General features: G+C 39.1%; 1 protein-coding gene across 3 annotated transcripts in view; it reads right to left on the bottom strand.

Moving 5' to 3' along the window:
• The window catches only part of atp2b1a (ATPase plasma membrane Ca2+ transporting 1a), a 38,237-nt gene extending 16,553 nt beyond the window's left edge, over window positions 1–21,684 (bottom strand). For all 3 annotated transcript variants that reach the window (XM_079262997.1, XM_079262998.1, XM_079262999.1), the window contains exons 1-5: window positions 21,633–21,684; window positions 7,935–8,424; window positions 1,414–1,611; window positions 971–1,228; window positions 728–853 (exon numbers count right to left, since the gene is read on the bottom strand). In XM_079262997.1, the coding sequence (XP_079119123.1) occupies window positions 728–853; window positions 971–1,228; window positions 1,414–1,611; window positions 7,935–8,127 (775 nt within the window). In that variant the 5' untranslated portion in view covers window positions 8,128–8,424; window positions 21,633–21,684. The remainder of the gene's footprint in view (window positions 1–727; window positions 854–970; window positions 1,229–1,413; window positions 1,612–7,934; window positions 8,425–21,632) is intronic.
• Window positions 21,685–22,729: the final 1,045 nt, after the last annotated feature.

Genomic DNA, 22,729 nt, shown 5'->3' with positions numbered 1-22,729 from the left:
AAAATGACAAGCAAAAACAAAAAAAAAAGTTTTACACATTTGTTTTGTTTTTAATCTACAAAAATCAACAATATTGAAGAATTGTGAGAATTGCAATTTAAATAGAATTGGCACCCAAAAAAATCGGAATCGAATCGGGACAAAAGTATATCGTCACAGCCCGAAATTTTTATATATATATACATATAAACTATTAAATGACTTCATGAGCAGTGCTGCTTCTGTCACTAGAATGGATTTAGTTATGTACCTGCGATTAAGTTTGAAGCAGGAATGGATTTCAATGACATTTACAGAGGGTCATGTGTGGATGGTAAGACTGAACATGAAGACGATTGGGCTTCCCAGCGGTGGTCAGCAACGCAGCATCACAGCAAGAAGGTTGCTGGTTCAAACCGAGATGTTTCTGTGTGGACTTTGCATGTTTTCCAATGTGTGCATTGGTTCTGTCTGACTACTCTGCCTTCCTCCCACCGTCTAAAGACAAGCATGTTGGGTTGATCACTAAATGCTCCCTGTCTCTCGCCTGCTAATGGCTGGATTGACTCCAGCTTCCCTGCGATGCTGATTTGGAGTACATGGTATAGAAAATAACTGAACAAAGACCGTCTTTAATGACTGATGTGTGTTTTTTAAGTTGCAAACTGAGTCGCTTTTGCAGATGTGTCTTCTGTTACTGAGCAGCAAAGAAGAGCTGAAAGGATATCAACCTGTGGCTCAACAGTACCTGATAACAGCATTGGATCTTTTTCTTGTGTTTTCTTAACATGGTCCGACTCCCCTGTGAGTGAGCTCTCATCGATCTTCAGATCGTTGCCTTGGATGAGAACTCCATCAGCAGGTAAGAGATCACCTAAAACACACAACTTAGGTCTTAAATTATTCATATTCCACACATATTGTTAAAACTATTCATCCGTTAAACATTTAACTGAATCATTATAGCTACATAAGTAAGTATTTCACTTACCATATTTTATTTGTGCAATATCGCCGACCACAATCTCAGCCACTGGAATTTGGATAACTTGTCCTCCTCGGACAACAGTAAATTTCTGTTCCTGCTCGATCCGACTCTGGAGGCCCCTAAACTGCTTCTCTTTACTCCAGTCATTAAATGCTGTCACAAGCACAACACAGATAACTGACAGAAGAATGGCGGCACCTTCAATCCATCCTGCCTCAGACTCGTTTTCATCCTCCACACCACCAGCAGCTTTTCCACAGTCTGCAGGACGACAGGAGCAACTTTTACTCGGCAAAAAACTCATTAAATGTCACAAAAGTTATTTCCTATTGAATAAGTAAACATAAGTAGACAGATTGCACTTAAACATGTTCACACCCATTAATGGTAATATGAGTCAATAAAAATAAACATTTGAGCATAAAAAAAAAAATGTTGCTGCTTACGTTCTCGTTCGGCATCTGGTGGTTTATAAAAAGAAAGGCCTAGTGAAACTATGGCTGCCACTTCTAGGATAATTAGTGTGACATCCTGTAGCGCCTCCCACACTAATTGTAAGAAAGTTTTGGGCTTTTTTGGTGGTATTAAATTTTGCCCGTATGCTGTTTTTCGCTTCTCAATGTCAGCAGGCTGTCCACTTAGACCTAGAAGGGAAGGACAGAAAAACAGTGTTTAATTCTCATGATTTTTGCTTTTTACTTCTGCTATCTGTTCAGTTAAATATCAAATAGAAAGCCTTGATTATGAGCCACATAATCTGAGCACAGATGGGTGAGGTACTGCACACATTTAGGTCACAAAACAAGCTTGTGTCATGAAAGTAAGAGTCAGTGAACTGTACTCTCAGCTCTGGGCCTCAGCATCATTTCCAAAAGGAATCAGCATTTCTGACTGGACACTGTGGAGGAGACAATGCTGGATAACAATGACCTGCTTTTGGTGGGCTTGTCAAACATTTTCACCTCTTTCAGCTAGGCCAGAGAATGTGAGCGCAGGGGTCAGATCTAATCCCACAAACTGCTCCCCCCCCCCCTAATACAATGACCAAGTGACTAAAGGTTGAATCAGATTTAGACTCACTGCTGGCCAGTTGGAGTGTTGTCTCTGACACATTACACATCTGGTTGGCCGGACACCCATTCATCCATGTACACAGTGCATTCTGTGGCAACCCATTCAAAAGCAAAGTCATTTATTCAAAAAGAGCATTCGCACATTTGATGATGCATGACGGTTTTTCAGTTCTTCCCATGCGGACTCCGAGTGGGTCACCATGCAGACTGGATGGAGGTCTGTGTATGTCTGCGAGAGTGGGACGGATGAGGGGATCCAGGGATAAGTGACTGTGAAACAGCTACTGACAGACAGAAGAGGGGGGTGGGCTGTGGTCAGGGGTGATTGTGCAAAGGACTGGGACAAATAAACAGAGCAGAGATATAGACAGATGAAAGGAAGCTGCAGAGGTCCAGCAGTGTCCTAGTAGAGAAAATGATCTGACTGATGGATAGACAGAGACACACACACACACACACACACAGATAAGAGGAACCTGGAAAACCATGACACAAAATGTGGATAAAAATCTGATGACACCACAGAAATGTTGCCAAAATAGACCACTGATGGTGCCTGTGCAAAACAAATATAAAAAACAAATTGCTATTAAACCTATCACACACACACACACACACACACACACACACACACACACACACACACACACACACACACACACACACACACACACACACACACACACACACACACACACACACACACACACACACACACACACACACACACACACACACACACACACCCCAAATATGATGGCTGAAAACTATCAGAGGAGTCAAGTTGGGAAGCAAAAAGCAGAAAATCATCATCACCATTTTTAATGTTGAACTTTGAAAAGGCCAGAAATGACTGCTTGCTTACACATTTTGGCCAAATATCACAATAATATTTCACAGCAGCATCATCTGTAAATATCATGGAAAATAACTCTGTTTTATCTGTGCATTAGTATGGTATGACGTTATTATCTAGGCTGGAGCAGGAGCAATCAATCCGCACCTGAAGTCTAAATTTACGAGGGTTTTCAGAGCTCAAAAAATAATATTGTTTAGCGTGGATATTCAGTCAAGTCAAGCCTTTCGCCTTTGTGAACAAAAGTTAAAGAAGAAAGTTTATAAATATGAGTTAAACATGTATTTAAGTTTGTTAGCTTAGTAAGATAATGTGTTTATCTGCAGGTAACTACAATCATGTCCTTTGATTTTTCCTTATTTATACAACACATATCTAAAATAAAATGCATTTATTACTACAGTGGGTTTACCGTTTACTCCAAAACAGCAGTTCAAGTATTTTCTTAAATTACAAAGTACCTATTCAAGCAATTAACAACAGATGCAACTTAAGCAAATTTTCCATTCTTGCTTTTGCCCTTTTTCAGCTTTCTAACTCCACTGCTCACTCCAATCACACGAAAACTAATCCTGCATCATGTTTAATTAGCATTACAACTTATTACCAACATACTTTTCCAAAGCAGGTGAGAAGACTGATGTCTCACCAGCAGCAAATAAGACCAAAAAAAGTGCATAAAAGCTGCGCCCATTGCTGTCTGTTGCAGCTTCCCGGTCATCTCTCACCATCTCCTTTAATTCTGTTTGCCTCTAATGAAAACGTGCTGACAGTTAATACTACCATTCAATTTCCACACCACATTTTCTATTTGTGTTTAGAGCATTAAATACAAGTGACAGAGGACAATCAAGGGGCGATCTCTCCTCTGGATACACAAACAGAAAATAGGTTGGCCTTGGCCCCTCGCATAATTTTTTTTTGCACTAGGACCAGGCAGGTAATCATTAACCATATAATTTGGACATTTGTCCCCAGCTGACCCATCAAAAGACAGTCATTTCAGTCAACATGGAGGGGTCAAGGTAAACCATCACTCTGGGTCAGCATTAATTAAATGAAGTTGGACCACACAGTAATGTGTACAGGAAAGAGTGCTACCATGTTACAGGAAACATGCTTCACTCAAGTCCAAAAACAACTAAATGATCAAATAATCCATGTTTTGCATACAATTAACAATCGTACAAAATGCTGAACAGAAATGTCCCACACTGTCTAACAGAAAGACTTTATGGCCCTTTTCCACGAGCATCTATTAAATCTTGCATCACTTCAGCTGACACTACCTGGTTAAAATCACATTACAACTGAGATGTCCACAGTGTGGGTGGGGGTCGCTGCCGTGGACATACGGCATTGTATAAGACGTCGAGATCATGCTTTACCTCTTGCTTGGTCAATAGCTTATAATCAGAAAAATATTCAATGAACATGCTGCTGTCAGCTGATACGACCCAGACTTGTTATTGGTAGTCGCTCTCTTAACTCATCCTGTTAGGTCAAATTCTGGCCAATAGTGGCCTGCAAACTCTTTATGTCCCATTTTCAGCATGACTCCAAACAGGAAGAACCAATCGGAGAGGGTGGTAAAAATGTGTCTACTTGGCCCGGGAATATCCTGATGGAAACACCTACAATCTAGGAGAAGTAGTGCCGGGCTGGGCTTGTGCTAGTGGGAAAACGCCACAAATAAAGCATTTAATTTGAGTTAAACTGGAACATTCCTGCACTGACAGCACTACAGACACGTTCGTTCCACTTATATTTATCCTTCAGACAAACAAGTTAGTGTCTTATCTATAAATGAATCTAAAAACTAAACAGAGAAAAGCTGCTAAAATGTATCCTTCCCTCAATAAGCTTTCTAGATTCAAAACGCAAGAAATATTAATCTGAAAAACTAGCTAAATTAACAAAAAGAAGACAAAATATTTCAATCAATTTCATGAGCAAGTGAACAGAGCATTAAAGTTACTGTTGCACATAAAGACATTTCAAGCTAATAAACAAGGATTATCTTATTGAAATATGGCAGCTATTGCTCCATTTAACATGAAATGTAATAAACTGTACACAAATATGTCCTTTTACATCTGAAAACAAGATCCATCCACCTACTCATGAAAACTGATAAGTCAAAAGACTAAGATGATACTTCACTGTTCTAAAGAAGCAGCACAGACTGTCTACAGATATGTCAAATATCCCCACGGTAGAGCATCTGATCAATCACCAATTACAGAAAGTGGCATAGCTAACACAAATTAAGTTTTGTTATCAGATTCACAGGGTAAGGCTCTACAATATCAAAAAAACATCAAAAGTCCAAACCACAGCTCTGCTGTCCAACTGTGATAACTTAATATGAGTAAACAAAAAACCAATTGTGCTCCCAAATCAGGAGTTTTCAAGCCAGACATTACTCCTAGAGGACCAATATGCTTTCCCCTTCCACGTGAACAACCAACAGAGGCAGGTTCTGGTCATTATGTTACATCCGATCACTGGCAAATGTCATGAACAGATCATTTTAAACTGATAAATTGTGTTGGCTCCAACAATTACAATTGAGTAAACTATCATTTCAACACTAGTGAATGGAGGGTGTGGTGACTAGAGGGGCAGATCCAAGGAAACAGTTTTGATCTGAACACTTTAAACTGGTAATGAAAATCAGAAATGGAAGAATGCTTTCAGTAACACTGGATCTGCCCACTCAATACATCCAGCTACACAAAAAGTTCCATTTGGGTACAAATTGTACTGCAACATCAATGACAGCAACAACAAGTAAAACTGACTAATGGGAAAAACTTAGTAGGTATGCATAGAGAGGAAGTAAAATCTTACAAGTACATACATACAAGTACTACATGTACTGGTAAGCCCTCTTTCTACCTCACAGTGTGATGCTTAGTTCAAGGAAAATGGAGTTTATAGGAATGTTCTTGAAAAGAAAAATTATTCAAATAATGAGTATGCAGTTCTGATCTTGATCATTAATTCTGCTTTTTGCAAGATCCCTGCATAACTGTGACTGTTTAATGGACATTTGTCAAATAGATAGATGTTAAGTTTTAAAAAAGACAGCAGTTCTCAAAGTCACAATTAATAACGTAGTGAGATTAATTTAATTTAAACTCAAAGTATTGGTATGTTAATTATGATAATCAAGTTGACTTACAGTTAAATTTAGCTGAATATGAGCTTTTAGTCATCAACTGGCCCTGTGATAACTGATATTCAGCCAAATGGAAAACAGATCACACTTTTACATTTTTCAAATTAGTTAATGTGCAGCAATATATTTATATAAAGCCCAAATGGAACAGCCGTACTTCGGATGAGAAAATGAACTTTAAAATCTGCGGGATTAGCAAAGGATTGGCTTAAGAGCTTTGAGAAATGACTGACCAACTAATTTGAAATCCCTTTTCAATTGTCAGGCTCCTGTAATCTTAAATGATGGCTTAATTTCCCAAGCCAATAACAAAAGAGCTGATTGAAAGTCTAAGTGTCAAAACTCAGTGGCTGCATGCCAAATGGAACAGCACCTGCTGTGAGAGGAAACATGATTTGGACCTAGTCAAGCTTATCATGGCAGTGCAGCTGCAAATAATTGCATAAGTAAAGAGTACAATATCTGCAAGTGGATAAAGCTGACTGTGATTTCCAGGGTAGTTAATCAATGAATTATAATATCTGTATCAATTTGAATCTTGAAATAATTTATTCTTATTCTGACAAAAAATCTATACATAAATCTGAAAATTTCAGAAACAAAACTTTTTATAAGTACACATTATACACTGGTAATTTACCAAAAACAGCTAAATTGTATAACTGTCTCTATGGTGCACTTTAAAATTTATTATTGTGAATTATCCACATGGTTTTGCGGTGTATACTTGTGTAAACTAAGCAGGGGAGGGCAAACACAGTTATGAAACAACCACTGTCACTCATGCTACAAATATGACAGGACTCTACATTTACCAACTTGATACAGTCACATGCATGTTTAGGCAACTCAACCAAATTCCAACTCTACAACTTCCCCAGTTCAGAGTCCTACAAGCGGCTATAAACAGCTAAACAACTCATTGTGTACCACTTATACAGTCAAGAAACAAAAAGGTCAAGAATTCTGATGTGAGAGAATAAGTGTAGTTAGAAGGAGTGATTTTCCACTGCAGTAAAGCATGGCATTTATCACATTACTGTCTGTCTGATGAAGCCCAGGATTTTTTTTTTCTTGTTTTAAGACACTGCATTCAGAGAACTATTGCTATTACAGTGAATATGTGGTGCCGTTTTAATCTGGGATCAAACTGAAAATCCCCTCTCATAAGAGTTCAGTCAAGGTCATACTGGCGATTAAGCAGACTGTCTATAAAGAGACAAACTCAAATGGAGGTAAAAGACAAAATAAAAAAAAAACATACATACAGGTGCTGACAAAAATGCTTCAGCTGGATTGTTCCATGACTACCTTATATTTCTACAAAAAACAAAACAAAAAAAACCCAACTTTTATTGTAATTTATGTATCAAAACCGTAACACTGACTGCACAAAAAAGGAACTTGCACTTAATGCTAACTTGTTCAAGTTATTGCCACTAAGCCAAACAACCTCCTGTTTTGTCCACCATACCAGGGACAATGACCTGTCTGCAGACTGGTGCTGTGCCCAGGAAAACAGCTGGTCTGTCTGAAGCCTACACACAGTGACACGCACACACAGACACAGAGGTGAAAGAGGAGAGCAGAGAGGGAGGGTGTGAGGGACATATCCACAGGCCTTGAAATAGACCAGGACTGGCCCAGGTCAGAGCCAGCCTGCCTGGCCACCTGTCTGGCATATGAGAGTTTCCAAGGAAGTGATGTCAAGGTATGCATAATTTGGAAAGCATGGCCAATGACACACCTCCAAAACTATGTGCACCACGTTATAGCTCCAACAGCAATCAGTATCGGCACTGTTGTTAAAACGTGTTTAAAATTATGCTGATTTTTGTGAGAGTGCTACTATACCATCTATAGGTGATGTTTTTAGCCGGTTGCAAAGTCCTTGAGTATCCCCATAAGATTCCCCAATTTTGCTTATCGCTTCAGCGCCTCTCAGTTCCATTAAGGACCGCAGTTCTTTAAGTGTACAGCCAAACTCCCCATCATGGTTGGCCTCCACCATGGAGTTCTTCACCCCACTGTACGAGTTGTTCGCCATTGTCTTGTTGCCTCACCAGTCTTTTGCAAAGCGCTGCTGCTTTGACTCGACAGTGGGGCTAAAACAGAAAAGTGTTGTCCTGGGAAAAAAAAAAAAAAAGCTTAAATCCTCAAGAGTGCAAACAAAGTGATGGTTCCCATAAACAGCTGACAGGCCTCTTCACAGGCAGCTGGCGACATAGACCAGGTGGTTGGGTAGGGATATTACAAAACAAGCCATTTCCCTTGGAGAGCTGAGTTCCTAGTCGTTCATGGTGATTTAAGGATCACCCACACGGCCGGAGATCACCATGCAGATCTGAAAAAGAAGAGCAGACACACAAAAAATAAGGCAAAAGTGACATCAATAAATTAATTAAATAAAAAGTACTTGATACTCATGTTGAAGTTTGGGCAAAGTATGTAGTAGGAATAGTGGAATATCTCACAAATAACACATCAAATTAATACACAGTACAGACCAAAACAGGATTCTGATGCATAAATAAAGATGGGAGAGAAAGTGCCAGCAAATATCTAAACTAAGTTGTCATGGTAAAATTGCAAACTATTTGGTTATTTTATTTTTATTGAGACCTTAATACTTAAAGTAGATTGAAAGGACTTAAAGAAAAGCACATTTTTAATGGGGCAAAACTGAAAACAAACACAGAAGGCCCCAGCCTTTGTTGACTCAAAAGCAAAAGATGCTTATTATAGAGGTGACCACTCAGTAGAACTAGAGAGTCTGTTGCTTAATCTACAAAAGCAGACTTTTCACCAAGAGATAAAATCTATTTTAAAACAACCAGAATAGAAGTAAGACCCACAAACACTGCCACTCTTTGTGTGCTTCAACCAATTCAAGACTGACTGAGGTGAAGTGGAAAAATGTCCTCCGGTCTGATGGAAAATATTAAGTTCTTTTTGGAAATTGTGGACACTTCAGCCTCCAGGCTAAAGAGCAGAGAGAGACCATCTGGCTTATTATCAGCGCACAGTGCAAAAGCCAACATCTGCAATGGTATAGGAGGTGCATTAGGGCACATGGCATGGGTAACTTGCACATCTGTGAAGGCACAATTAATGCTGAATGTTATATACAGGTTTTAGAGTAACATACGTTGCAATCCAGACAGGCCTATGTCAGTGAAAGTGTTGCTTATCTGAGAAGAACTATGTTAAATCATGTTCTGCATGTACAAAAAGCTAGACTAAAGTGGCCTGCCTGCATAGACTAAATTCTTCTGCCTTATATTTAAGAGTTAATATAGTTTCTTTCCATTTTGATAAACTGTATTAGTTCCTTAAAGTGCAGGGTGTTTATGGTCTATATTACAATAACCTAGAAGTTTAACTTTTAATATAACATGTTGAAAAAAAGAATACATGGTTACATGTCATGAAAAATGACTAAATGTGAAATCTGTATAAAGGCTAACTGGAAATCCTCAGACAAAACCAACATGCTGCTGAGAAAATGCTAAATTAGAGAACTGTCGGCAGTAAGAGTCGAGAGATTCTGAATGGCTCTACTTGAGTTTTAATTTAATCATCACTTTTGTCTTTGGGATGTTCTTGTCTATTAATTTGGAGTCTGTGTTACAGTCCAAGGATGTCTGCAGAGTGCAGTATTAGAATCAAGTAATCACTGTTCTGGGCTTCAATGGCTTTTCCCTGCAGATTTTTAAAGGTAGTCATTTCCTCTCTGCAGTGTTTATCTACTGGATATACAAACATTGCACTTCTTTCAGCTTTATGATGGCAGCAACATCTTCCTGTATCTCATCTCTGTTGGATTCAAAATTGTATTTTTTGTGTGTGTGTAAAAGAAATAAGTCATACAGAGACGAAGGAAATAAAGATACTGAAAACAGCTAAAACTACTTGGCAGTAGACCCAAGTAAGATTATAATAGCTGTCAAAATGCAGTTGAATTGCTCGAGTATTTCCAAAGCGATTACATAGGATGTAATGGAGGATGTAATGGTTTACATCCTATGTAATTGCTGTAAAGCTTTATCACTGATCGCAGTGTTTTTGTTAGTCTCCACCTTCCCAACTTACTACACAATTAATTGTTAATCACAAAATAAAAGTGTTCTGTCAAACTTAACTGTGTAAACAAGATGCAAATATACAAAGTAATCTCCCATTTGGACATGAGGAGATGTCTGAGTCCTCCTACCTTGTAGAAACATGAACCAAGTACCACACCGGACCTGTCACACTTTAAAACCAAACATGTCAACATTTTCCACTGTTGACAGATAACTGAGCAGAACAGGAGGCCAGATGTTTTCTTTTTGAAAATCTATATGTTTTTACTCACACTCTGAGGTCACATTATACCTTTCACTGCCTACCTTACTACAAAATCTCCATATGTTAAGTTTAAAACACACATGCTGAAAGGTAGCTGCTATATAATACTATAACCTTGCATTGAGTAAAGCTTTGACATTTAAGCATTACATACTGAGATTCTCAGGACCATGCCAACTCAAACATGTGTGACATTGAGGGAAAGGGTAGCTTAAAACAAAAACACCAAACAGAAAAGCCAGCAGCTTCCCTGTAGTGCAACTGGTGGGGAAATGTAGTGAACAAGGACCAATTGACTGATTACGTCAGGAAAAGCCCTCTGTTTAATCTAATTAAGACAATCTGTGGCATGAGGGAGCTCCATGGTTCGCTACACGGAGAGAGCCCTCTAACAAGACGCTGATGGCCATTGAGCTTTAATCAGCCCAACACAATGAAGCTGATTCATTCATGATGAGCAGGTAGATAAGAAATTTGGAAAAATAGACAAGCATACAACATCACAATGTAATGGGAGGATTAAGCAAAGCAGCTGTCAACATCAAGGGCAAATTTATTGCAAATAAGATAGGATCCAGAAGTAGCCTAAAACTATTTTATTCAGCATCCTACATTTCCAAGTTCAATGCTATAATTTAAGCCACACTGCAAGGAAACTTAAAGTCAGAAAAAAAGGCACCAGTTAAGGCAGCAAAGGACATTTAGCTTCTCTGGAAATAATGTTGGAGTCATGTCTGAGCTGGGGATGCGAATAAAGATTTAATATTTAAGCAGTAAATATTTATATGTCTATAAACTAAACTCAGATTCATAACCGTGGCCAAGATTTCAAACTCAAATACATCTGAAATCCAAGCTGATACGCAAGTGCTAAAAAAGATCAACTGTAGCCTTTAGTATTGTTCAGTCCATGAGTGAACAGTGCATCTTATTCCATTTAGATAGTTTCCATTTAGATTGTTGGAAATTTATGTCATCCAATACTGAAAACAAGACAGAATATGCTACATATTACAAAGCTTTACTGGAGGCCACTTTAAAATCAAAAGCCAGCTCCACTCAGTTCCAAATTTCCCAGAGCATCGAAATTGTGCGCCACTGGGCTAATCAATCCCTCTATTGGTGCAGACAGGTGCTGGCCAGTTCATTGACTATAAATCAACAAAGATGGACATGTGTGTCTATCTGACAATCCAGAGATTACATTTCTTTGAGAAACATGACAATAGCACTAGCTCTGTCTTTACTGGAAAGACCAATAATAGTAACTTAATAGGACAACCCTAAATCCTTGTGCCGAGGAGTATAGAGGCTAATTGCTACTCTCCTCTGTGCTCCTTACATGACTGGAATAGTGTTCTCACTGGAGGTCTACCTGATGCACAGCTGCAATATATGTATTCCTTTCTCTTAATTCAATCCAGTAGTCGATTTAATAGCTTCCTGCTTTCTCTGGATGAAGGAAAGTTCATCACTGATAAAGGAATCATTATAGAAAAAAAAAATCAATAGGCAAAACTTAATAATGGCCTTGATATATCAATAAGACCTAATTAATTCTCATCCCTAGACATCTGGCTCTCCTCTTGATGCCATTCCTCCTCATCTCTTTAGGGACATCTTTCCCACTATAGCCCAGGTGGTCCTTGCCATTATTAACTGCAGTCTTGTGACTGGTGCTGGTCCTACCATATTGGCTAACTTTAGAGCCATCTCTAAGATGCCTCTTATTTAAAAAAAAAACTTGGAGAAAGTGGTACACTCGCAGTTAAGGTCATTCTTAGCCAACATTGCCGAGGTCTTTCAGTCTAGTTTAAGATCCCTGTATAGCATGGAATCAGCTTTATTGAGGGTTGTTAATGATATTCGCCTGGCGCTTGATGCTGGGAATTATGGTCAACTTAGAAGCCACATTCGACACAGTGGACCATAAGATCCTTTTGTCACGGCTTCAGAATTTAGTAGGGATTCAAGGTGTAGGGTTAGACTGGTTCAGGTCTTGTTTGGTGGATAGAATATCATGTGTCAGTATAGCTGGCTTTGAGTCCGTTTCAGCTATGGTGTCTTGTGAGGTTCCTCAGGACTACGTTTTGGTGCCCCTCCTGTTTTTGCTACACCCACTTCGTTTAATATCTACCTTGAGAAAGCATGGCCTATCTTTCCATTTGTATGCTAATCACTGCCAGATATATTTACCCCTAAAAAAATGCCTTTTCTATTATGCTTCTGTGACATCACAGAGTGGATGGCCTTGAATTTTCTGAATTTATTTAGGGGAAAAAAAAAAAAAAAAAAAGGAGTCTGTAGTGTTTGGGCCAAATGGCACCATTGTACCCTTCCCAGTTGATCTGAGACACTTGTCTGGCTTTTTAAAACCAACGGTCACTAATTTGGATTTTAAATTGGACTGATTTTAAACTAGATCAGTAGTAAAGTGATCATGAAAATCCACCCCATGAAGAATTTGTAAAAAACAAACTTAAAAATGAAATAGAAACGTTTAAAACACTCAAACCAAAATACATTATTTCCATTATGATATCAGGCATTATACAAACACACGAGCCTGTCACAAATTGCGGCAACCTTAATGTTGATTAAGGGGGCTGTCCACATGGCACCAAATTGCCAAAAAACCTAAAAGAAAATGTTTTAGCAATCCCCCCCTTTCATTCACACAAAGTGGAGATTAGTCTTTATGAAACCAATCTGAAACCAGGTGCCAAGGTGGATAGGTTTGAAACTTCTACTGTCTGTGTAACCACACCTGAAAGATGTCAATGTGACTCACCAAACACACAATAACCAACTGTGTTGTGCTGCTGCTCCAGACAACCCTAACTTGTTTACAGCTTTTGCATCAAAATGCACTCCTTTTACAACAGAGTATTGTACTACTGTACCATCACCAGCAGGAGCTAGCAAATATAGAGAACAGCATTGGCTACATGACTGTTACATGTACTTCCTGCAACACCCAGTAAGCCTTTGTCCGTGCATGCGCTATGTATTGTTCTAATCACAGACTGTAAAAAGATGGATAGAGCCTCCGTGACATCGCCTGTAGGTTTCTGCAGAGCTGAATTGAAGCTCGGTAGGTGGATCCTACCATCGCCATCTTCCGACGCATGTCGTCATAAAAAAAATGGGTAAAGAGGTGGAGCTGAGAGGGGGGCTGTGAACGTGTCCTAGATGATTGACATGTAGCGATCAACGTCCCAAGCGAACGGACGTAAGCGGGCTAAGGCTAAGTCACGTTGTTAAGCGGTTAAAAAACCGCTGCCGTTCTACATTGCTCCTTCTTATAGCAGGAGATCAGGTACTTGTCATTTAAAAGGACTTGCCCCTAAATATGCCGAATTTTGATATAAAATCACTTCTAAACGGAGAGGTTAGAAAAAAAATTCACTCCCACCACAGTCGTCATGAAGGTAAACCTGACCTGTTAAAATGTTTTTTTTGTACCAGGCTGTAAACACATTTATTTCTACCTTTTAACATGGGAGTCTCTGGGGTTTTGCTGTTTTGGAACCCCTAGCGGATGAGGGGAGGAACTGCAATTTTTAGCACCACCGCATAGACTTAATTTTTTAACCACCAGAGGCTCCGTCCATCTTTCATTTACAGTCTATGATTCTAACTTCAGTGTTACTTTTCTATCATTGAAGCACAAATGTACTACAGGGATTTCATGAGGATGATGAAGCCTTTCTTCTTGTCTTCATCACCATTTTCACATCTGAGCCGTGTGGACATAGCGTAAGTGTTATTTTTATGCCAACATTTTTGCACACTTTGGCTGTGCTTACATTGATTTTTAAGCTTATTAACAAATTAAACCCAAAAACAGTGGAAGAATCCTCTTATTTTCTAGTTAATAAACTGGACTGTTACAAAAGTTATACCTCTGAATAACCAATATTAGTCATGTGACAAACACTTGACTGTGATTAAATCCCAAGCTTAAGTCTCTTATTCACCAAATAAAGAGACATGAGTCCCTTTCAAATATATACAATCTTTATTTGATGTCAGCAAAAGATTTTTGTCAGTGTCATGTCTGAATCAGCACACGTGTGCTTTCCCGTGACATTTGGCAAGAGCAATCTAAGTAGGTAAGCCTTAGTAACATCACATTCAACACAGGTAAAGTATGACGTACTGCACGCAACAAAAATCACAGCCAAACGTGGTTTGACTCATGATTAGCACCATACAAAATTTCCTACTCCAGCTTTTTAAATGACAATTTTAAGCCAAATTAATATGTTGTTTTGTAGGAAATGTAGCAGACACAAAGCTTGATAAGGTGGCGACCTCATCTGACAAACAGAAGTGATAGTTAAAACTGTTTTCAAGTGTGGATATTTATCAACATTTCACTAGAGCTGATCAAAGCTGCACTTTTACTGTAAAGTATTAAGACCCTCATTGTTATGATGCTGACTGTTCAGTAACCTTAGACATGTAGAAAAGCTGCATTTCTACCTAGTTCTTTCCATCACTGCCCTATTTTACACAACTACAGAATGCTTGTTACATACTTATGATGATATAACATCTTGTTGTGACAAAACTGAACCTGGACATTTGAGTGAATGCCTCACTTGATTTACTGTCCAATCTTGCGTGAAAGGCAAATTTCCTGCATGTACCATGACTCGCTTTTATAAGAATATCTAAATGAAGCTGTGAGGAACATTAATGTTGGTGTGACTGATCTGTGAACAACTGTAAGCTGTTAAACTGACTGATGAAGCATTACTGAAACACATCTCACCAAATGAGAGGAAATAAAAGTGTCACTTTCTTTTTTTTTTCCATTTTCTTTAAAAAAAAAAACAAAAAAAAACATGACATTATTACCAAATTCTTTATTTGGTGTAACAACTGGCCAAAGGTCAAATTTGCAATCATGTAAACGAGTCACTTAATTCTTCACATCTTTTACATCAGAGGATGTTTATCAATGCCTTTTGTCAACGCAAGGTTGTGAAACCTTGGTTTTGGACATTCAGAGGACAACACAGGTATGTAAAATGTTCATTTGTTGCACAAAAAGAAAAAAAGGGAGCTGACATATAGGAAACAAGAGCAGAACAGCTCATATACCTGCAGAGTTGTATTGCCGATTCATAAAGACTGACTTTGAATGTAGACAGTTTTTAAAGGGTTTCTTGTTGAGCAAATTCCAACAGACTTGAACAGCAGAATGAGGATGGCTGTGTAAAAAGCATCCATCTTGCAGTTTGATTTAACACACTTCTTGTTTTACTGTACAAATGGTGTAACAGACTTATCAAATGGCAAGACTGCTTCAACAAATTGGAAAAACCCAACAATTTTCTGGTTTCTCCCACTTTAATGTCTTACTGTCACAGCCGTCGCCGACATTCACACTCCCCAACCCCACAAGCAGCAGCAACACCAAGATGAAGGAAGTGCCAACATTTTGCTGCGCTGCGTCAGTTTAGGGTTGTGGAGCAGGTCACATGTCACAACAGTGGAAAATCATTGTGATTGGATCTCCGAGCTAACAGCTGGCATGGTATGGTTGAAAGGCAGAAGCTACAGTTAACCCTTTCTGCATCAGAGCAGCAAACTCACAGCTCAGCCGATTTCAGCTGAGGACGGAAAGCTTGGAAGTCACAAGTCTCCTCTTCACCAACTATTTAAGGCTAGTGTCTCACGTTAGATACAGACTGAACCCTCCACCCGGAGGCTGCTGCAAGTGGAAGAAGGCGACAGGACAACAGTGGTGGGTGTCTCAGAAATATACTCCCGTCGTCGTGTTCACGCTAAGGAAACCCTCTGGCAGTTTGAACACCTCCACGTGCCAACAACTTGATGCAAGTCAAGGATAGCAATTCTAGGGATCCCTCTGCAATGGAGCTGCTTAATGCGAGATGTGGTATTTTTAGCTTCCCCCCAGACCGTCCCCTCCCCCTACAGCTAGCCGTAGCTCAACTGGGTCAGGCCATGTAAATGTGGAGGGTACAAAGCAGAGACACCCAGCCATCCTTGTGCAGCATGGCTTTCGGCTAAGAGTGCTACTTCACCCCATAGAGTAGAACCTCTGCACAGCTCTCAAAGACTGTCAGGCTGCCAGTTCATGAGAATGCACAGTCAGAGGTGTTAACACCAACACACTTCGGCCGTCTGGCTCTTCTTTATCATTTCAGAAGAAATATGTAATAGTCCATTGCAATAGAAAGTAAATCAATCCTTTTTTCCTAGACTGACAGTTGTCAGACTATTTCTTGCAGTAATTAGTTAACAACTAAATTTATATCCACGATAACTCCAAGATAACTGCATTATTTGCCTGTGCTTTAATAAATCACTTTGTACATGTTGGTAGGTTTCTTTCCTGCTATGCAAAACTGAACACAATCGAAAACTGTCTCACTTTTTTTCACATTTGCAGAGAATGATAGCATATTTCATAACATCCCCAGTAAAAACATGCGTGTCCATCTGGAAATGGGGCAGGATTTAGTCTATTCACATTATGACAAGTAGTACGTAGCCATCAAAATTACATTTCAATTCACCACAAATGTCCTTAAATAAGCAGCAAGATTGTATGTAGACATCTTGAAAACAATCGGCACTAAAGAGAAAAGTGACAGAAACAATCTGGCTTTTATATATTCAGGCTAAAGTGGCTGAAATATATTATCTAAACATGTCCAATTTAAATTTCACTTCTGACTAAATGCAGTGAATGTAAGAATATTTTAATGGGTGTAAAACTTAAACCTCAAGGACAAGTAGCATTGTAATAATCAATCAGACTTTGGCCAAGTTAACTCTGATGCCTCAAAGCTTCAAGTCATACACACAACACAGTGTTTCATTCTCCAAATACATCTGAACCCTAAAAGAATAACAACCTAAGATCTAAGTCTGATTTCAATGGTCTTCCCTTTGAAATTTGGTTTCAAGGGTCTGTCCTCTGAAATCAAATGAGTAGCTAAATAATAAAGTCAGACATAACATCCCAATTAGTTGTAAATCTTTTCCAGTATGTAATGCTATAATCAAATACAACAATTAAAAAGTCTTTAGCATTGATGATGTAACTGCAGGTGAGTTGATGAAAAATGTTCATTTTCCCTTGACTGATAAAACCAGGAGGGATGCTTTACTGAGAAGCTGCAGTCTCTTCAGCCTGCAGGACTGAACATACTTTAAAATGCTGAAACTTGTCTTGAACCACTTTGAAGATGAGAAGCCGTTTGTTCTTTGATTCTCTACAATAGATCAGCAACCTGAGGTCCGGCTGCCCTGCCATTTTCAGCCTCTCTCTGACCTTGCTGTTCTGATCATTTCAGTTTTGGGATAGACTTTTGTTGATGTGAGCAATACAGCAATTACTCAAAACCCTGTTGTACATAATGCAATTAACTTTTTAGTTCTAAATGCTGTGTCGCAAAACATTTCAAGTCAGTAGTATAAGGACTAATTAATGCATATTCATGTGGGTTACCTTTGTTGCTCAGGGTTCATTAAAGCCATCTGGGCTCTGTAAGCAAAGCTGCATTTCCTGACTGCTGTAATCTCAGTGTCATGAGGAACCCAAGCAAGACAATGTGTTAGAAACTATAGGACGATTTTAGAAAGTTTATAAAAAAAAAATACAAATAAGTGGCTCATGAGGTAGATTATCAGTGAGCTACTATTACGGATAAATACATTTTACAAAACCTGTCTTGTTAAATGATACATTACTACTAAACTTCCTCTACCATGCTACCACAGAAAAGATTTTTTCATACAGCTCTTACGATGACATTTTGCACAGGTTTCCAGAAAAATATACAACTAAGAACTGTTTATCGTATACCACATTTAAAAATGCTTTGCAAAGTAAACTTTGCTGTGTGGCAGTATGGAAACATTTCCTAAATGCAAAGATCTTATAAAAAATGAAATAAAAAGAAAAAGATATGCACAATCTCACAAGGAAGGTGAGTCATCTTCTAAAATGTCATCTGAAACCTCAGCAATGTCCAGCATGACACACTTGGATTTCCCGTCATTCTGACATTATGTCTTGGGAACTGATTCATATTTTGTCTCTCATGAAATTTTAATCATGTCCCCTCTACTCCATTTCAATGATTATCTTTAAGCAAATCAACCGTACACACACACACGCGCGTGATGTATCTACTTGAACAAGGGTTGAATGAACGAGTAGTGCAGGATGACTCAAACACCATGTAAACTAATACCACTGCTTGGAATTACCTTGGTCTTACAGTTCACACAGATGAGCAAAACTCGATCATGAGTTCATGCAAGAATTCATGTCTTGTAGTCATGGTACCACAACATGCCATGTTTAGCTTTCAGTGCTGTTTACACATCTCAATGTCACCTTAGATTCATAGTGACCATGCTCTAACATGGAGCTCTATACTTGGTACTGATATAAATCTAAGAAACAAAAGGCTGAACTGAGTAATGCTGTGGTTAACTCCATAGCAGAGTGTGATAGGGATTGGGAAATACGTGAACTTGTAAACCCTCTTCATAACTTATCACAAGTATGTTCCCCTTGCAGCTGCTTGACAAGTGAAGTGCCTGGAAGAAAGTAAACTCCATTTACTGCATTACTTCACAGTGACCAACGCTAATCAGCAAACAACATATTAAGATTAGCAGACATCACACACTAACAGCTTACTGGTGTAAGTGGAGAAAATACTACCCTCTGAGACAAACAGGGAGGTCAAATGACCTTTTCTGTGCAATAGTGGCTAACATAAATGATGACAAATTAAACAAGTGCTGATTTATTTACTCTTGAGTTCCCAACAGTGAGCCCTTATAAAAACAGCAAAGAATAAGAAAGGATATTTTTGTCATACTTGAGCGACAGCAGCAGTCTATGTTCAAAGGGCTTATACACAGGATCAGACAGATGATTTAAGTGAATGATTAGACAGCTCTAATGACATATCACTCGCTGCGATTCTTGAAAGATAATTTTATGATGATATAAAAATCTAAAAGGGAAGTCTGACATTACTAGTCCAAACTGATATTGAATTTAAAGCAGCTGTAATTCTTATCTTGCACTATTTAAAATGTATTCTGTCTGTAATATTTTCCTATGAAATTGCTTAGCTGTCATTGAATTATGTAACAAGTGCACAAATGACACACTCATGACTGGGACACCTTGTATCCTAATAACAGTTCATCTGCATTCAAGCTTGAGCTATATTCCCCTTTAATATGCACACTCTATATTTTTTAAGATTAACAGGTGATTATCAGTGCAATCTATTGGAGGATCACAAGTCATTACACAAACACGGGAATACAGTGCTGTGCTGCAGCAAGCCGGTGTCTTTTAATTGGATAAGGAGGGATCCCTTCAACTAAACACCAAAAGGTGCTCGGTGAGCAAGCTCCACATCAACCTGGATAGCTGCAGACAGTGTCTCAGAGTGGGAGTACATGTTACACAGTGTCCATCAAGATTAAAAGTGCAGCGTTAACAGACGTCATCTTAAAGAACCGGCAAAGCTCATGAAATAGTTGTGACATGCTGCATTTAAGGTCTAGCATTACTAGGTCTAGCATTACTATTCTGGGATGCCAGTTGCCGTGCAAGACGTGATCCATTTCTTTTCTTTTTTTCCCCTCTCAGTTTACCCTCTAAGAATTACCAGCTATGCTGCCGAGACACAGTAGTGCATCTTACAGATGTGTAGGGGGTGAAGCATCGACATGATGAGGTTAACAGACAAATGTGTCCATTATACAGTAGGGCAGTGTTTTTCAATCACTGTGTGAGAGATTATCAGGTGTGAGATGAGAAATTACCCAATTTCCCCTAATTGCTCTAAATAGTAGCTCTGTGTTCATCCAAACATACCCCAGTGAAAGATAATATTCCTTCTTCTCGTGTTCATCTGATGTCTATTCAAGAGGCTTTGACAAGATGGACTTTATATTATTAATATGGACTTTAAAAAAGAAAAAAAAAATTTAGTTTGTGACGTGCCTTGTGATTTTTTTAGTGGAAAAAAAGTGTGAATTGGCTCAAAAAAGGTTGAAAAACACTGCAGTAGGGGATGGCATATCGACAGGGAATTACACTGGTGAATTACGTTCCCCGTAAGGATGGCTGCGCGTTGCTGGGCGATGAAAGACGTTAATTGTACCTGTATATATATATATATATATATATATATATATATATATATATATATATATATATATATATATATATATATATATATATATATATATATATATATATATATATATAAAAATTTTTATTTATTTATTTTTTTTAAAAAGACGTTTACGATGTGTGGAGCGATAGCTGCGAAGATATTTCATTAGCGTGTATTTACGGGTGCTTCTTCGGGCTCCCCGAGTTGTCCTCGTGAGAAACTACCACTAAACAGCGGTTGTTCTCTGCTGCACGCGCTGCGACTGCTGGAACAGGACTCCACGCGCTGCAACCGTTCGAACAGGACTCCACGCGCTGTACAGTTGGAGCAAGCAGCACTACCACCACCACTAACGTTTAACTGTCGTTCATTATAAGAATTTGATACGAGCGCCGAAAGACTGTTAAACGGATTGAACAAGTTATCGTGCATCTTCTGAACTGGTGTGCTCAGATAAAATACGGGTAACATTGTAATATGGAGGGCAACATTTAAGGTAACAGGAAAACTCTAATGAACCTGGAGGTCTTCCCGTTAAACTGCTTGTTCACGAGCGGGCGGTACAAACACCGTCCCTGGCTAGCGAACAGCGTTAGCCGACTAGCTCCCATGCCTTAGCCTATGATGACTGTAAAGAGGGAACATACACAAAAAAGCGTAATATATCAAAGTGACAAGTCCAGAAACTTATCAAGGAGCAAAGCGGGAGTAACAGTGAATTAAACACATGCAGAATAAATATTGCAGCATCTTGACATAGTAGCTACCTGGGCTGGAAAATGAGACGCCCAATGTCAGTATCTAACCACGATATAACGTTAGCTAACGTTGTTAGCCTCGCATAAACCAGGCAGCTACCCACCAGAGGCTGGCCCTCCTTGGTCAATGCACACACAATTGAAGATTTAACCAGTCAAGGTTTGTATGCAGCATCCAAAGCACCTGCGGTCATTCCTTTTTTTGTGTGGCATTTAAACGCAAAAATAGAAGAAAAAATACTTACCCCGTTCTCTGGAGAGCAATCCAGGTCCCTTTCTGTCTTTCACTCCCCCTCAGTCTCACCAAAGACTAGACTCTCTCCCCTGATCTGAGGTAAAATCCCGCCCACTGCGCTGTCACAGCCACAGCCAAAGTCTCCTGTCAAGATGGTTCTCTCTCTGCTGGCGTTTGTGGAAACCTACCTCCACCATACCGGAAAAATATGACACTTGCCTCATTTAAATTAACAATTAAACATTAAGTGAAAAGAAACAACAAACCATATGTAGTATATTATCACTACACCTAATACCTAGGTGGACGATCGTTACAGACTACTTCATTGTGGAGAAAAGGTGACTTGTTTTTTATTTGACGCTTAAATCCCTATTTATTTTTAATGGCTGCATATCTCCAGAATTTCAAGGTTTCAAATATGCTTGAAATTATACAAGACAAGATGAGACACAAACATCCTAAATATTAAAAGTTCCGATCTCTCTAAAGCACGCCCGAGCAAAGGCGGAAGCGGAGATCAGGGAAGCATCTTGCCTCACCACGTTCACTTCTGTCACAACACCGCCGGGGACATGTGATGCACGTCAAAAGGAGGATGGCTACGAACCGCTGGTGTGGATTCCCATTGGCCCAGCCAGCATATCAGTCGCCTATGGAAACGGTTACGTCATACGTCCCGTGTCGCTTTATGACAACAGGATTATTGAACAGTTTCCCCATCATATGATGCAGCCTGCGAAATGCACGCAAAAAAAAAAAAAAAAAAAAAAATCCCTATCGTTTCTGTGGTCTGACTGCCTAAGCTCTACCTAAGCAAAACTCGGCTCTTCCCCTCAGCGCCTAATCAAACCTGACGTCATTCTTTCCATGACGTAGCGCGTTTTTTTTTCTCTACTCCGGATTCAATGCCTGCATTATTTGTGATTCTTCAGTACCATTGAGGAGTTGCACACCATCTATGACTGGGTCAGTGTAATGCAAGTGGCAGCACTGCATTAATGTCAATCTATGGATTAAACCTCTATGATGTAAAAATAATATTAAATAGCACATGCATACTGGACAGAATTACAAATGCTTTATCATTTAAGTATGGAAAATGGG

This window comes from Telmatherina bonti (assembly GCF_933228915.1).
Source record: "Telmatherina bonti genome assembly, chromosome: 23".
In the NCBI taxonomy this organism is placed as follows: Eukaryota; Metazoa; Chordata; class Actinopteri; order Atheriniformes; family Telmatherinidae; genus Telmatherina; species Telmatherina bonti.
The sequence above is the reverse complement of the archived record's forward strand: the minus strand, read 5'-3'. Positions and strand labels throughout refer to the sequence as shown.